The sequence below is a fragment of the Lolium rigidum genome, chromosome 2 (genome assembly GCF_022539505.1).
Source record: "Lolium rigidum isolate FL_2022 chromosome 2, APGP_CSIRO_Lrig_0.1, whole genome shotgun sequence".
Lineage (NCBI taxonomy): Eukaryota > Viridiplantae > Streptophyta > Magnoliopsida > Poales > Poaceae > Lolium > Lolium rigidum.
In genome coordinates this window covers 138,633,485-138,646,763 of record NC_061509.1, presented here as the reverse complement: position 1 = coordinate 138,646,763, position 13,279 = coordinate 138,633,485, and the positions used below count along the sequence as shown (strand labels likewise).

At 45.2% G+C, this 13,279-nt stretch overlaps 1 protein-coding gene across 1 annotated transcript; it reads left to right on the top strand.

The window, feature by feature from the left end:
- The first annotated feature begins 1,566 nt into the window (after positions 1-1,566).
- On the top strand, positions 1,567-11,303 carry LOC124687329 (MLO-like protein 1). The gene is made up of 13 exons (XM_047221123.1): positions 1,567-1,730; positions 1,844-2,122; positions 8,928-9,044; positions 9,147-9,198; positions 9,321-9,412; positions 9,517-9,591; positions 9,690-9,778; positions 9,865-9,914; positions 10,058-10,098; positions 10,281-10,490; positions 10,655-10,722; positions 10,799-10,859; positions 11,073-11,303. The coding sequence occupies exons 1-13, from the start codon at positions 1,605-1,607 to the stop codon at positions 11,271-11,273; spliced, it is 1,461 nt and encodes a 486-aa protein (XP_047077079.1). The 5' UTR covers positions 1,567-1,604; the 3' UTR covers positions 11,274-11,303.
- Positions 11,304-13,279: the final 1,976 nt, after the last annotated feature.

The window sequence follows — 13,279 nt, the reverse complement described above, 5'->3', positions numbered from 1 at the left end:
GCCTTGAAGTCCTTGGTGCTCCGTGGGAGTCTCGGCTGTCGGGCAGCGTGGCTTCGCCGGCAAGGTCGGAGGGCAACGGGGTGGCGGCCCCGGACGGTGGTTGGGCGCTGAGGCGGCGGCCTCGGAACAAGCTTCGACCATCCCCATATGAGGCAGGGGATGTGGTTGTGCTTGCAGAGGTGGCGAAACAGTGCCACGATGGTGGTTGGCCCGTTGCCCTAAAAAAATTCATTTCCTTTCCATTTTCTTCTTGTTTCCAGACTAATTTCGTCTAGGCGACACCGACGCGCTGTACAGTCTGTTGTACGAGTTTTCCTCTGCTAATACATCGAAATCCAATATTTGCTGGATCTTTCAAAAAAAATGTTTGGTCGTAGATAAAGCCTTCCTTAGTTCAAGGCTTGAAGCTACAGAAAAGATTAAGGACGTGCTAGTCTGGTCAATATATCTGGATATTTCGTAGCAACATCTTATTTTCTTAGAACTGAACGCTTGTGCAGGCAAATTACCAAACGTTTGACTGTTTGAGAGTCCCAATTTCCAGTCTCCCCGGTGACTTTGAATTTTGTAGACGCCGCGTCCCAGATCGCATTTGAAAACAAGTGTATTAATTGTACTATAGTTTTTTTTTTTGAAAAGTTAATTGTACTATAGTTGCGAATGTGATCATGTCGTACCTTTTACTTAGAGATTAAGCTGAAATAATGCAACCTGTCAGCAAAAGAAGCTAAGATAAGCGCTAGGCTTAGACTATCCTGAACTTCAAAGAGGTTCCCATATATTAATATAACGGGACGAAACATTATTTTAAGGAACTTCAAAAATATCTAGTTCACATCATTCGACGAGATCTGCTTTTCACCAGTAGCACCTGGGCTAGCTAGTTGGACTCTTGGAGTATATAAGATTGTTTGGTCACCAATTTGCTTGCCTGTTGAATCGGCCATGTTTTGCTAAGGTTAGGTATCAGTGAACAATTGAACGTGGAACCTTACCAAAATTTGGCAGCAACCTTTTGCCCATACGGACAATGGCCGGGCACCACTGTTTTTCAGTAAGGGTGCAACCAGTTCGATGACATATGACAGGTTGTGACGGCAAAAGGTAAACATTCATGCATGCAACCTACACGAACCCGCATATTATGGCACCACATTTTTTTGGCAACAAACTAACCAAACAAAGATCAAATCAAATCAAAGTTACCAAATTTGGTAGTAATACAAAGGTTGGGATCATACATGGGCATCATACCAATCATCCCAAACTGGGCTACTATATGAATTCCAGGTTTCCAGTTGAGGGATAGTAGTATGGACTCACATGGCACATGCCAGTGGAACTATCCAGGAAGCTAACGGGTTATTGCTCCTTTTTTCTATGTCTAGGTTAGCGTGCCAAGTCAATCCGTAAGACCATTATGAGCAGAAAAATAAGACCTCAATATGTTTGTTGAGGACCATGTCAGTTAATTCGCCTTATATAAGTCAATAGAGATTCAGGAACAGCTGCTTGCCATTTCATTCGGATGTACGCCGGCCCCTGTTGACTCAGTTGACGAATAACTAAAAGGATAGAGGTGTGATCTTGACCCTTGTGCCGCCATGGCCGGGGGAGGAGGGAAAGCAAGGCCGCTGGAGTTCACGCCGACATGGATCGTCGCCGCCGTCTGCTCCATCATCGTCATCATCTCCCTGATCTTCGAGCGATTGCTCCATCGCCTAGGCAAGGTACATGCGTGAGTACTTCCGTCCTGCAGCAATGGGACACATGGCCATGGAGCTGCAGCTAGCTTCTGTCGTCCAGTCGGCTGATCACCAGCTGACTGTTGATTCGCACGCAGAGGCTGATGAGGAGCCGAAAGAAGCCACTGTACGAGGCCCTGCTCAAGGTGAAGGAGGAGCTCATGCTGCTGGGGTTCATCTCCCTGCTGCTCAACGTGCTGCAGGGCCCCATGGGGAGGTGGTGCGTAAACCCAGACATCATGCGCCACCTGCTGCCCTGCAAGCCGCCGCCGCGCGCGTCGCACAAGACCGAGCACCTCGGCGACGCCGTGTTCGCGGGGACGAGGCGGCTCCTGGCTGGAGGAGGAGGCGACTCCGAAGGCTACTGCATGGAAAAGGTACCGGTACAGCTTAATCGGCGCCAAGCGTGTTTTTTTTTTCTTTTTTTTAACTGGAACACATCTACCTATTCCATTAAACTGGCTAAGCTAACTCTTGCATTTTTTTTTCCGATAATGAACATTATTACTCAATCAAGCAATTATAACTGGTCTCTGCATAACTAAGAGCATCTCCAGTCGCGTCCCCCAAACCGTCCCCCAAAACGATTTGGGGCGCGCCGGACAAAAAAAGCGTTCCAGCCGCGTCCCCCAAAGCCCTTTTTTGTCCGGCGCGCCCCGATACGGTGTCCGGCGCCCGAGCCCGTCCCCGTCCCACAGGGGACGCTCCGGGGACGCCGGACACAACGAAAGCGAGGCGGGGAGTGGCGGGGCCGACGCGTCGGCGGCACGGTTAATTTTAACCTAACCGTCGCCTACCTCGCGACGGAAGTTATTCGCGCGCGAGTGACACACGGCGGCATCTTTGCCTTAATGGCGACGGAGGGGCAGGCGAGACGTCTCGTCGGTGCTGCGCGGCCTCCACGCGTCGCCGGCGTTCGCACGCCACCGCCCGTTCCCGCGCGATCTTCCCGCCTCTTCTCGTCTGTTCCCGCGCTTTCTTCCCGACACCGGCGTCTATAAAAGGTCTCCCGGCTCATCAATGGTAGCCACCACACCCCGCCGGCAACAAACACAGCCCTCGTCGCTCCACAGCCGTCTCCTCCATCACCAGTGGCAATGGCGAACCGCCCCGGCGATGGCCACTTCCCTCCACCGCCGTCTCCTCCATTGACGAGCCGGCTGCGGCGTGCGGCACTCGAGGAGGCACTCGAGGAGGAGACCCGCCAGCGGCGTGAGGCGCAGCAGGCGGCGGATCTTGCGGCGTTCTCCGCCCCTGCCTCCGCCGCTGAGGAGGCCGCGGCGGCAGCAGCGTGGCAGGAGCAGCAGTGCGACACCGTTGCGGCGTTCGACGCCTCGACGGGACAAGAGGCGCGACGGCGCCGGTACCGGGAGGAGATGGAGCAGCGATGGGCTGACGAGCACCGGCGCCAGCGCGATGAGCGGCAGGCGCTGTTCCGTGAACGGCGTGACTCGATCGAGCGCCGGCGGCGTGAGTCGATCGAGCTCCAGCAGCAGGCGACGGCGGAGGAGCGTCGACAGCGGGAGTCGGCGCTTACGGCGCTATGGGGGAGGCGGGCGGAGCAGTTGGCGGCGGCCGACGCGTATGCGGCGGCGATGATGGAGGCGCCAACAGATGTGGAGGAGGAGGCGCCAATGGAGGAGGAGGCCGAGGCGGAGGAGACCGAGGTGGAGGACGACGACGACGACGACGACGAGTTCGACTGGTCCGACGACGACGCCCGCACCCGGACGAGACGGCCGATCAGCAACGCGCCCTCGTCGAGTCCTTCGAGTCGGAGAAGAAGCTCCGGGACGACGCCCGTGCCCGCGAAGAGGCGGAGATTCGTCGCGCCATCGAGCTCTCCCTCCCGCCGGCCCAGCAGGGGAGGGCGGAGGAGGACTATCGGCGGGAGCGGCACCGTCCGGCCACCGCCGAACGCAAGGAGAGGAGGCGCGCGCAGGAGGAGCTGCGGCGTAGGGGAGGCGACGACGACGGGCGGGGCCGTCGAACGCGCCGCCGGGCGGTCAGTAGCCTAGGTTTAGATGAAATCTAGCCGTTTTCATTCAAACTTTGTAATATATAATCAAAATTGAATGAAAACCTTTATTTTCCTGCACAAATATTCATTTGGGGGCGGCGTTTGGGGACGCGGCTGGGGAGCGACGTCCCCCAAACGCGGCACGAGCAAAACACGTCCCCCAAACGCTCAATCCGGCGCGGTTTGGGGGACGGTTTGGGGGACGCGACTGGAGATGCTCTAAGATGCTCCAATATCTCGAGATACCACAAATACTAAAGTAAAAAGACGAAATACACATCAAGCATGAGAAATTGTAGATCGCCTAAGGGGAAGGTGGAGGACCAATCCGTAGATTATGTTGCCACCTATGTAGGGAAAAATTAACCCTCACCGTAGCCTCAAACCGTGTACAGACCTCCGTAAAGAGGGCGCGATTCTCCATCCGATGCAGAGGTGACCACAAATGGAGAATACCGGTACATCTAGATAACCTGTAAGAGAGAATATTTTTTATCATTAAAAATCATGTCATTTCTACACCTTTATAGCGACCATACAACAACAAACGCTTCCACCCTAATCAGCGTTCTAAATCTGAGATCAATACCATGAAGCCAATTATCAAAGATATTCGCGACACTAATCGAAGGATACAGTTTAGAAGCTACTTAGATGACTGACCATATAGATCTGGCAAAGCGGCATTGGAAGAACAAGTGGTTTATCATCTCATTCTAGTGAGAAAACACACATACTACTTTCATGCCAATTACGCTTAACAAAATTATCTTTGGTTAGGATTACCCCACGACGTAAATATGAGCCAAAAATCTTTGTTTTGAGTGGTATTTTTATCTTCCAGATTTTTTTGTTATTATCAACTGGTATATCAGATTGGATAATCGCATTATATAGCGACCATATAGCGTCCCATTGGGATGTAAGTTCCAACGAAATTTATCTCAACCTTGCGAAAGTTGAATGGATTCCAAACGTTGAAGTGAGGCATTCCATGCAAGTAGCTTATGACCAATGGTATCACTTTTGCGACCCACAATACTATACAACGCCAGATATTGTTTCCGAAGAGGACCATTCCCTAACCATGAGTCCTCATAGAAACGTATCTACGATCCATCTTTTATCGAAAACGTACCATATTAGAAGAAAAACTTCTTCATAACCATAAAGCCGACCCAGAAATGCGAATCCCTAGATTTCCAAAGGATTTGTGATAGCGCTTTCTCTCCGATGTACTTTCTCTTAAGAAGAGTTTACCATACCCATCTTTGGTAAGCAGTTTAAAAAGCCATTTACCTAGTAAGGATGAGTTTTTTTACCTCAAAGTCATGAACACCCAGACCACCCTGATCTTTGGGATGGCACACCACACTCCATTTAACCAGTCGATATTTCCTTTTCTCACCGTCGCCTTGCCAATAGAATCTAGATTGATAATAATTGAACTTGTGTAGCCTTTGGCAATAGAAAGAAGGATATCATATTAGTGAGTACTGAGTTAATGAGCACCAGTCTTCCTCCTAGGTACAACAACTTACCTTTCCAACTGCTAAGGCGTTTCTTTAGTCTTTCATCCACCAATTTTCATTCAGCAATTGTTAAGCACCGATAATGAATCGGGATCCCCAACTATTGAATAGGAAACTGGTCTTGCCCACATCCAAACAGCTCCGCGTAGGAGGCTACTGCATCCTGGGCTTCACTGATGCAAAACAATTCGCTTTTATGGAAGTTGATTTTGAGACCCTTTATGGAAGTTGATTTTGAGACCCGACAATTGCTCAAAAGCTGCCAAGGTTAACTTGAGATTTCGAGCTTTTTTAAGGTCATGTTCTATAAATAAAATTGTATCATCGACGTATTGAAAGATTGATAAACCACCATCAACAAAATGTGGAATCACTCCTTCAATTTGACCATCAGACTTTGCGCATTCGATCAAAATGGCAAGCATATCAGACACAATGTTAAATAGCAATGGTGATAATGGGTCGACTTGGCGTAAACCTTTTCTTGTCTGAAAGTACCGACCAGTGGCATCATTGACACGGATCGGAACACTACCCCAGACACAAAATCATTGACCAAAGAACACCACTCGGTGTCTGCTGAAGAAAAGACCATTTAACTTTATCATAAGCTTTCTCAAAATCTAATTTTAAAATTACCCCATTCAACTTTTTAGTGTGCAACTCATGCACCTCTTCATGCAAAATGACTACCCCATCCAGGATATTGCGTGCTTGCATGAAGGCGGTCTGTGACAGCTGCACCACATGACCGGCCACCGTATTAAGTCTAATGGTGGTCATTTTGGTGAAAATCTTGGAACTAACGTTTAAGAGATAGGTCTATATTGTTGAATTGTTTCTGCCTCATTAACCTTTGGTAACAAGATAACCTCATCGAAATTTAGATGAAATAATTCTGTAAAACACCAAACATCTGTAGAAGGTCCACCTTGATAATCCCCCAAAAGGTCTGATAAAACTCTGGTGGGAAACCATCCGGTCTTGGGGTTTTGTTGTGTTCCATTAGGAAAATAACTTTATTGACTTCCTCCTTGGAGTAAGGAGCTGCCAATAAATTATTTTCCACAATGGACACCTGGGGTATGTCGGCTAATTGAGTCTCATCGAGAGAGAAAGAACTCTCCTCAGGAGATCCAAATAGATCTTATTATAATTTGCAATATACGATTTGAGCTTCTCATGGACTTCAATCAACACCTCATCATGTACCAGAGACTGTATATGTTTTTTTCCTGTGATGGTCATTGACAATCCCATGAAAATATCTCGTATTCGAATATCCTTCTAAGGTAAATTGAGCCTTTGAACGTTGATACCATTTTCAACTCCTCCTCGCGAAGAAGACTCGCTAATTGCGTTGGACTGGCTTTTTAACTCGATCTCCTGACTTGATAGCGGTCTTACTTCAGCGCAAGCCTCCAACTTGTCAATGACGGCTGATAAGCGAAGCTTCTCTTTTTTAAGAATATCGGTTGTATGGCTAGCTTAGCTAGAAAGGTGTTTGCATAAGGCACACATCTTATTATTCCACCTTAATATGGGGGTATTACCAGGGGACCGGTTTTTCCCACACAGTCTTGACCATATTTTGAAAACCATCCCGCTATAGCTATCCAAGTTTAAACTTGAAAGGACGTTTAGACGGAGGTCTAGGATTTCCAGTAGTCAAAAGTATGGGAGCATGATCAGACAGTCTTTCAATACGTTCCAGAGCGCGTACAAACACCAGCGGGTATATATCTTCCCAGTCAGTGTCCATCAATGCAAGGTCTAGTTTTTCGTATGTTGGGTCAGGTAAACTGTAGGCCATGTAAACTATCGACCAACCATCAAAACCTCTCTCAAGTCTAGACTGTCAATAACAGCATTATACAAGAAAGGCCAATGACTATCAAAATGATCCTGACTTTTCTCGTGTTGGAATCTCAATAAATTTAAATTCTCCCAATAAGATTTGGATGTAGATTATCCTTTACAAGATTAACCAATTCACATAAAAAGTCGGCCTTAAACTCGTCCTGAGATGCTCCATAAACGGCGACCAGACTCCAAATGAAATCATCACCTCTGTTCCAAATAGTGAGTTTAATATGGTACTCGCCATCAAACTAGCCAAGACTTCCATATTATCCGATCGAACTCCGACAAGCAAGCCGCCAGACCTACCACGAGGAGGCCGAGCAAACCACTCAAAGTCTAAACCTCCGGTATAACCGGTTTAGAAGGCTTCGAGAGTAATCTCGTCTACAAGCCTCAGAAATAGCTATAAAATCTAAATTATAGTCCTTACAACAATCGGCAATATGAGAATGTTTAGCCAAATTACCAAGACCTCTGCTATTTCTAAGCATGTCATTCATTTGGAAACTATTTTAGATTTTGTAGTCATTCCACCCCTGCGTCTTTTCATTTTTTCAATTGAAGACTTGGAATTACATTGAGAAGTTTTGAGATCAAAAAATGAATGAAGCTTCAAGTCCACCTCTAAAATACTACATACTAGAGCCGAAAGAAGGTGACCATTTGAGATGACATCACCTTCCTCCTCCTCCAGTCGAAGCTTTTGGAACAAGCGATATACCCTCATGTTCCAAATGCCTGAAGACATTAGCCGAAACCAAAATATCCTTAGGACGGTGACCCAAAGAAATCCCTACTCTACTCAAATTAGATGAAATTTTAGAATCTAGAAAGTAGTTAAAGAAGTGGAGGAGCTAGACATAACATCTGAGTCGTTCTTGACGGCTTTACGACGCATCGCCTGCTGCATCATATCCTCGTCCGTGACACCCCACCCATCCTCACCGTATGCCGCCCACTCCGCCCACTCCGCCTAACCTCCACCATTGGAGTAGGGAGAAGGCGTGAAGGCGGAGGACGAGACGGAGGCACCCCCTCCGTTTGAACTGAAGGCGTCGACGACCGAGACGAAGGAGAGGGTGATGGCGGTGACGACCCCTCCTTACCCTGGCCTGAAGACGTGGACGCCAAGGCCGTCCCCAGCGACGCGAAATCCGGCCCACCACCAGAGCACGGTGGTGACGCCATAGGCGACACACGATGCCCCGCCTCGCGCACAGGAACCGACCGACCGCCACCTATGGGCCTGTGGCCCAGCAGTGTTGCCCGACGGGCCTTGGGCCGGTCCGGATTGGGCGTCAGCAGCGCGTGAAGCACCGGCGAGGCACCGGCCGTGCTACTTGCTGCTCACGCGAGGGAGTAGAGTCTGCTGCCCGCGCAGCGACGACTGGCCCATCTGCCTGGGCAGCTGAAGACACCGACGCTGATTTTGAAACTGGTGACCCTGGCAGCACCGGCATACCGAGCAGCGGAGAAGGCTGAATTGTACCTCGGTTCAGCGCATATACATCGTCTCGTACTGACTCCACACAACGGAGACGAGGCATAGTCTGATTATTTTGGCATATACATCGTCTGGTACTCGCTTGCATATACATCGCCTGGTACTGACTCCACCCATAGCTGCTAATTCATGGCCTACTTTATTACATGTCCTTGGACAGAACGGAACTATACTTTGGTCTTTGCTACCTGCACCTTTTGTTTTCTGTGTCCTTTCAACTGTATTCTTTTCTACCGATTCGTTTGGTGCCATTTGGCAATTAGGGCAAGGTTCCATTACTCTCGGCTGAAGCTATTCACCAGCTACACATATTTATCTTCGTTCTGGCGGTCACTCATTTCGTTCTTAGTGCCATTACTGTTCTTCTGGGAATGGCGCAGGTACCAACCAAAGCTCAAACTAGATGTTCGTTTCTAGTAGTAACAAGTAATTAATCTATCCTACTTTTCCTAAAAATGTTGTTAATTTACCTGTCATTCTAGACGAGAAATTGGCGACATTGGGAGACCAAAATCCAAGAAAACGATGCTGATGGTAAGATACACACACACTTCTCGGTTTAATTTAGCGTGTGATGAGTTCACAGCTTTTCCTCAAGATGAAATTATATGTCATATTTTTTCTGCTTATGAATGCTGGGCCGTAACTTGCTGCAGCCTCTCAAATGATCAAGCATGTTCAAGAATTCAAATTTATTCAAGACCACTTTAGAGGTCATAGAAAACGGTGGAGGACAGTTGGCTGGATGGTACTTTTTTTCTATTCTGTGTTTTAATTGTCCCTACAAAATCCATTTTGCATCTTTTTTCTTGACTGTAATTGGGAAATAAGATAAAGTCATCATCATCTTAGCGCTCCTTCTTCAAACAATTCTATGGATCCGTCACCGAGGAGGACTACACAGTAATGCGACTTGGTTTCATCATGGTAATCATTGTTACAAACACAGGTCACTTATATGCATGCTTTCGTGTATGCCATTTTAGTGGAAGAAATTGATATGTATTTCTTCCCTGTGTTCACAGAAACACTGTAGTGGAAACCCAAAGTTCAAGTTTTACAATTACATGATTAGAGCATTGGAGGTTGATTTCAAAAAAGTCGTTGGTATCAGGTAAATAATCAATTCTACTATTACAAATGCATGGCATTTATCAATACAGAAGATTGCTAACTAGCGTTCATGTCTTTCTAATGCAGCTGGTACCTTTGGGCTATGCTTATGATATTCTTATTGTTGAATGTTCAAGGTATGTATCACTAGCAGTCTTACGTTATAACCCACCAACATGATCAAGTTCTTTCTATATACATATGCGTTTGGGTAGTCCACTAGATAGTATTTGTTGCTTTATGTGAAACATACTTCACACTTTTGTTGCTGTTATTGTAGGATGGTATGTCTACATTTGGATATCGTTGGTTCCATTCATCGTAAGTAACCATGATATACATCAAGAAAAAAATTTATGAAGACAAAATTTACTCCATATATATGCATGTTTCAGAGCTTTAATTTATACTTTTATGTGAGACGAGACTTCTGCATAATTTGATGGCCCTGAAAAGTTGCCAAAATCAATCATGACATGAATTTATGCATATTTTTTTGGCAGATGCTACTTGTGGTAGGAAGTAAGATGGAGCACATTATCACAGAATTGGCTTATGAGGTTGCGCAAAAGCACACTGCGGTCCGAGGGAATTTAGTAGTATCACCTTCAGATGATTTCTTTTGGTTCCGTCGGCCTAAAATAGTCCTCTTGTTGATCCACATCGTCCTATTCCAAAATGCATTTGAAATTGCATTTTTCTTTTGGCTCTTGGTAAGAACAAGTTAATTGGTCGATCGTCAGCCCAAATTGACTTCTAGTTTATCTATCGTATTAATGATGCACTTGTATGGACTATATGTTCCATAGTTGATAGTCCCAAATCATAATATAATAAGTACAAGTAGAGCTAACTCGCACAATCATGAACCTTGCAGGTAACGTATGGCTTCAAATCGTGCATCATGGGAAACCAAGCATACGCTATTACTCGAGTTGTCATAAGGTACAAGAAAAATCACTACACTGCAATGTCATATTAACACATATTGAGAATGTAATCATTGCTCTTCTTCTTCCAGTGTCCTTAGCCAGCTTCTTTGTGGATACATCACCCTACCGCTTTACGCCATCGTCTCTCATGTGAGTTCACCTAGAGAAAGGGATAATATATTAGCCTTTTTGTTGGGATTTCATTAGAACTCACTTTAATTTTACTTATAAATAGCTAACAGTTGAGCAATACAAAGTTCGTTTTCGCAATCTAATGCCACAATATAGATACCTATTAACATGGTCTAACTACTACATGTTAATGTAAAATTGTATTCTAATTTCATCTCCTTATTATTGAAGATGGGAAATTCATTCAAGAAATCTGTATTTGATGACAATGTGACCGAAGGCCTTGCCGCCTGGGCTGAAAAGGCTAGGAGACGCAGAACAACTGTATATGCAACAAATTCACCAACTATTGAGGCAAATAGTGGAGAAATTCAACTGCAAAATACACGGGATACCTCATTGGTGGAGCAAGGGACTACTAGGCTAGTATAATTTTATACATTTGTCGATGCAAAGGGTTCTAGAGTACCATTTGGTAAATTGTACAGTTATTTCTCTTCTGCAAACTACTATTGCAAAAGTTATCATTTGGTAGCGCTGGCTCTTGATGTGCTCGCTCGATATGGAATCAAATTAAATTAAATTGTATGCTTACAAAAGTAGAAGAATCCACATAATTTTGATGTTTATTATAAGTGATGTTATTTCCCTCCAAGTGTGATCACACACCCATCTTCAACATATTTTTCAAGCTATATTGATGACGATCTGCCAGTCACAAAATGCTTGCATGATGGGTATATATACTTGTGTCATGGTAGGCAACAATGGGACACTATCATCACACTTTGGAGGTATGAAAGGAAAAAAAGAAAGATGTGATGTACCAATGCTCAGGGCCTGGTGGTGGGTAAAAAAGCCATACCCACGCCTTGTTCTCTATATTATCTCGAAGATTACATGTTATAGTGGATCTAACCGAGATAAGATGTAAGCTAGATGGAAACGATGCTCCTCAATATGTTAGGGCTGCATCTCTATTGTGTTGCTTGTAGCTTGAGTTCATTCTCCTGCATGGGCCACCAAGTCCTTCATATATACGCCTGATACCCAAAGTGTAGAAGATCAAAAGTGTCTTTGTTGGAAATTATTTGACCCAAATTTACATTTGACATAACGGCGCACCAGACTAATTAGTAGTTTGTCTTTTACAGCTCAGGCATCACTTTCAACTGCACGAGACAGTAACTTCCTAGAAATTTTAAGCAAGCATAAGTGAAATTTTTGATTATGAGTACAATAATTATAGAGAACAAAATGGAACTCGGTGGCTTAGGAGCCAATATGGCAAGGTGTGGCGTCCTCCATACCTTGATCTCTACACAAATACCTACTTCTTGCTTGCAACATCTGGTAGCAAGAAACATAGACCCGAGATACCATGAACACTACCCCGTCCTAGTTATGTGCAATCGAGCGAGTAATGCATGGAGGACCACAAACAGTAGGCTTAACACTGGTATAAAAAAACGGATTTGCTAGAAATCAGGCGCCTGATACTTAATAAGTTTAAGTTGAACACTTGAAGATTCGTATTTTGTGCTTATAGATTCGTGTCCGACTTTTGGGCTGTTTGTGTGTGTTTGTGTTGTTGTTGACCCGACGCGTAAGCGGGCTGACTTGTTTTTTGCAGGCCTCGCGGAGTGGGCTCGTGGTGGCGGTTCCTATCACAAGGTATCTTTCTCTCTCCCATGGGAGCGCTTACGCCGCGCATTCTAGTTCCGCGTGTGTTGCAAACGACATATTGCATGTGGGTTGCAACTGAGATTTTTTCGGTTACATGTGAGTTGCAATTGATTTTTTTTTTCAATTACGTAAGCGCTGCAATTGAGATTTTTCCAGTTATGCATATGTTGCAACTAAGAATTTCCACATCCATATGAGTTGTAACTGAGATTTTTCTAGTTACGCATGCGTCGCAACTAAGAATTTCCACTTACATGTGGGTTGCAACTGATTTTTTTTTAATTGCATGAGCGTTGCAACTGAGATTTTTCCAGTGCGCATATGTTGTAACTAATAATTTCCACGTACATGTGGGTTGCAACATAGATTTTTCCAGTTACGCATGTGTCGTAACTAAGAATTTCCACTTACACGTGAGTTGCAACTGAATCTTTTCCAATTACACGTAAATTACTACTAAGATTTTTCTTATGTCTTAAATAGTTACACAGATAATATTTCCTAGTGAAAAATGCGAACGCAAAACTGAACGTTAAAACTAAAGTAATACACGGCTTAATAAGCTACTGATGTCACCAACTGAGACTTATTAAATCTCATGCGACTGATCTCTAGACGCTCCCTATAAAAAAACTATGCCTAACGCTACTAATCACTTATATCGCTAACAACTTTATTAATTCATCTATAAATTAGTCTTTTACGGTGCAATTTACTTGTCCTATGGGCCAATAGTATTAACATGGGTATTC

Bases quoted from the DNA above. Each gene is read 5' to 3' on its own strand.
- LOC124687329 (XM_047221123.1), top strand. From the start codon at position 1,605: ATGGCCGGGGGAGGAGGGAAAGCAAGGCCGCTGGAGTTCACGCCGACA. The intron at 9,045-9,146 runs GTACCAACCAAA...CTGTCATTCTAG, and splicing joins TTCTTCTGGGAATGGCGCAG to ACGAGAAATTGGCGACATTG. The intron at 9,592-9,689 runs GTAATCATTGTT...CTGTGTTCACAG, and splicing joins TGCGACTTGGTTTCATCATG to AAACACTGTAGTGGAAACCC.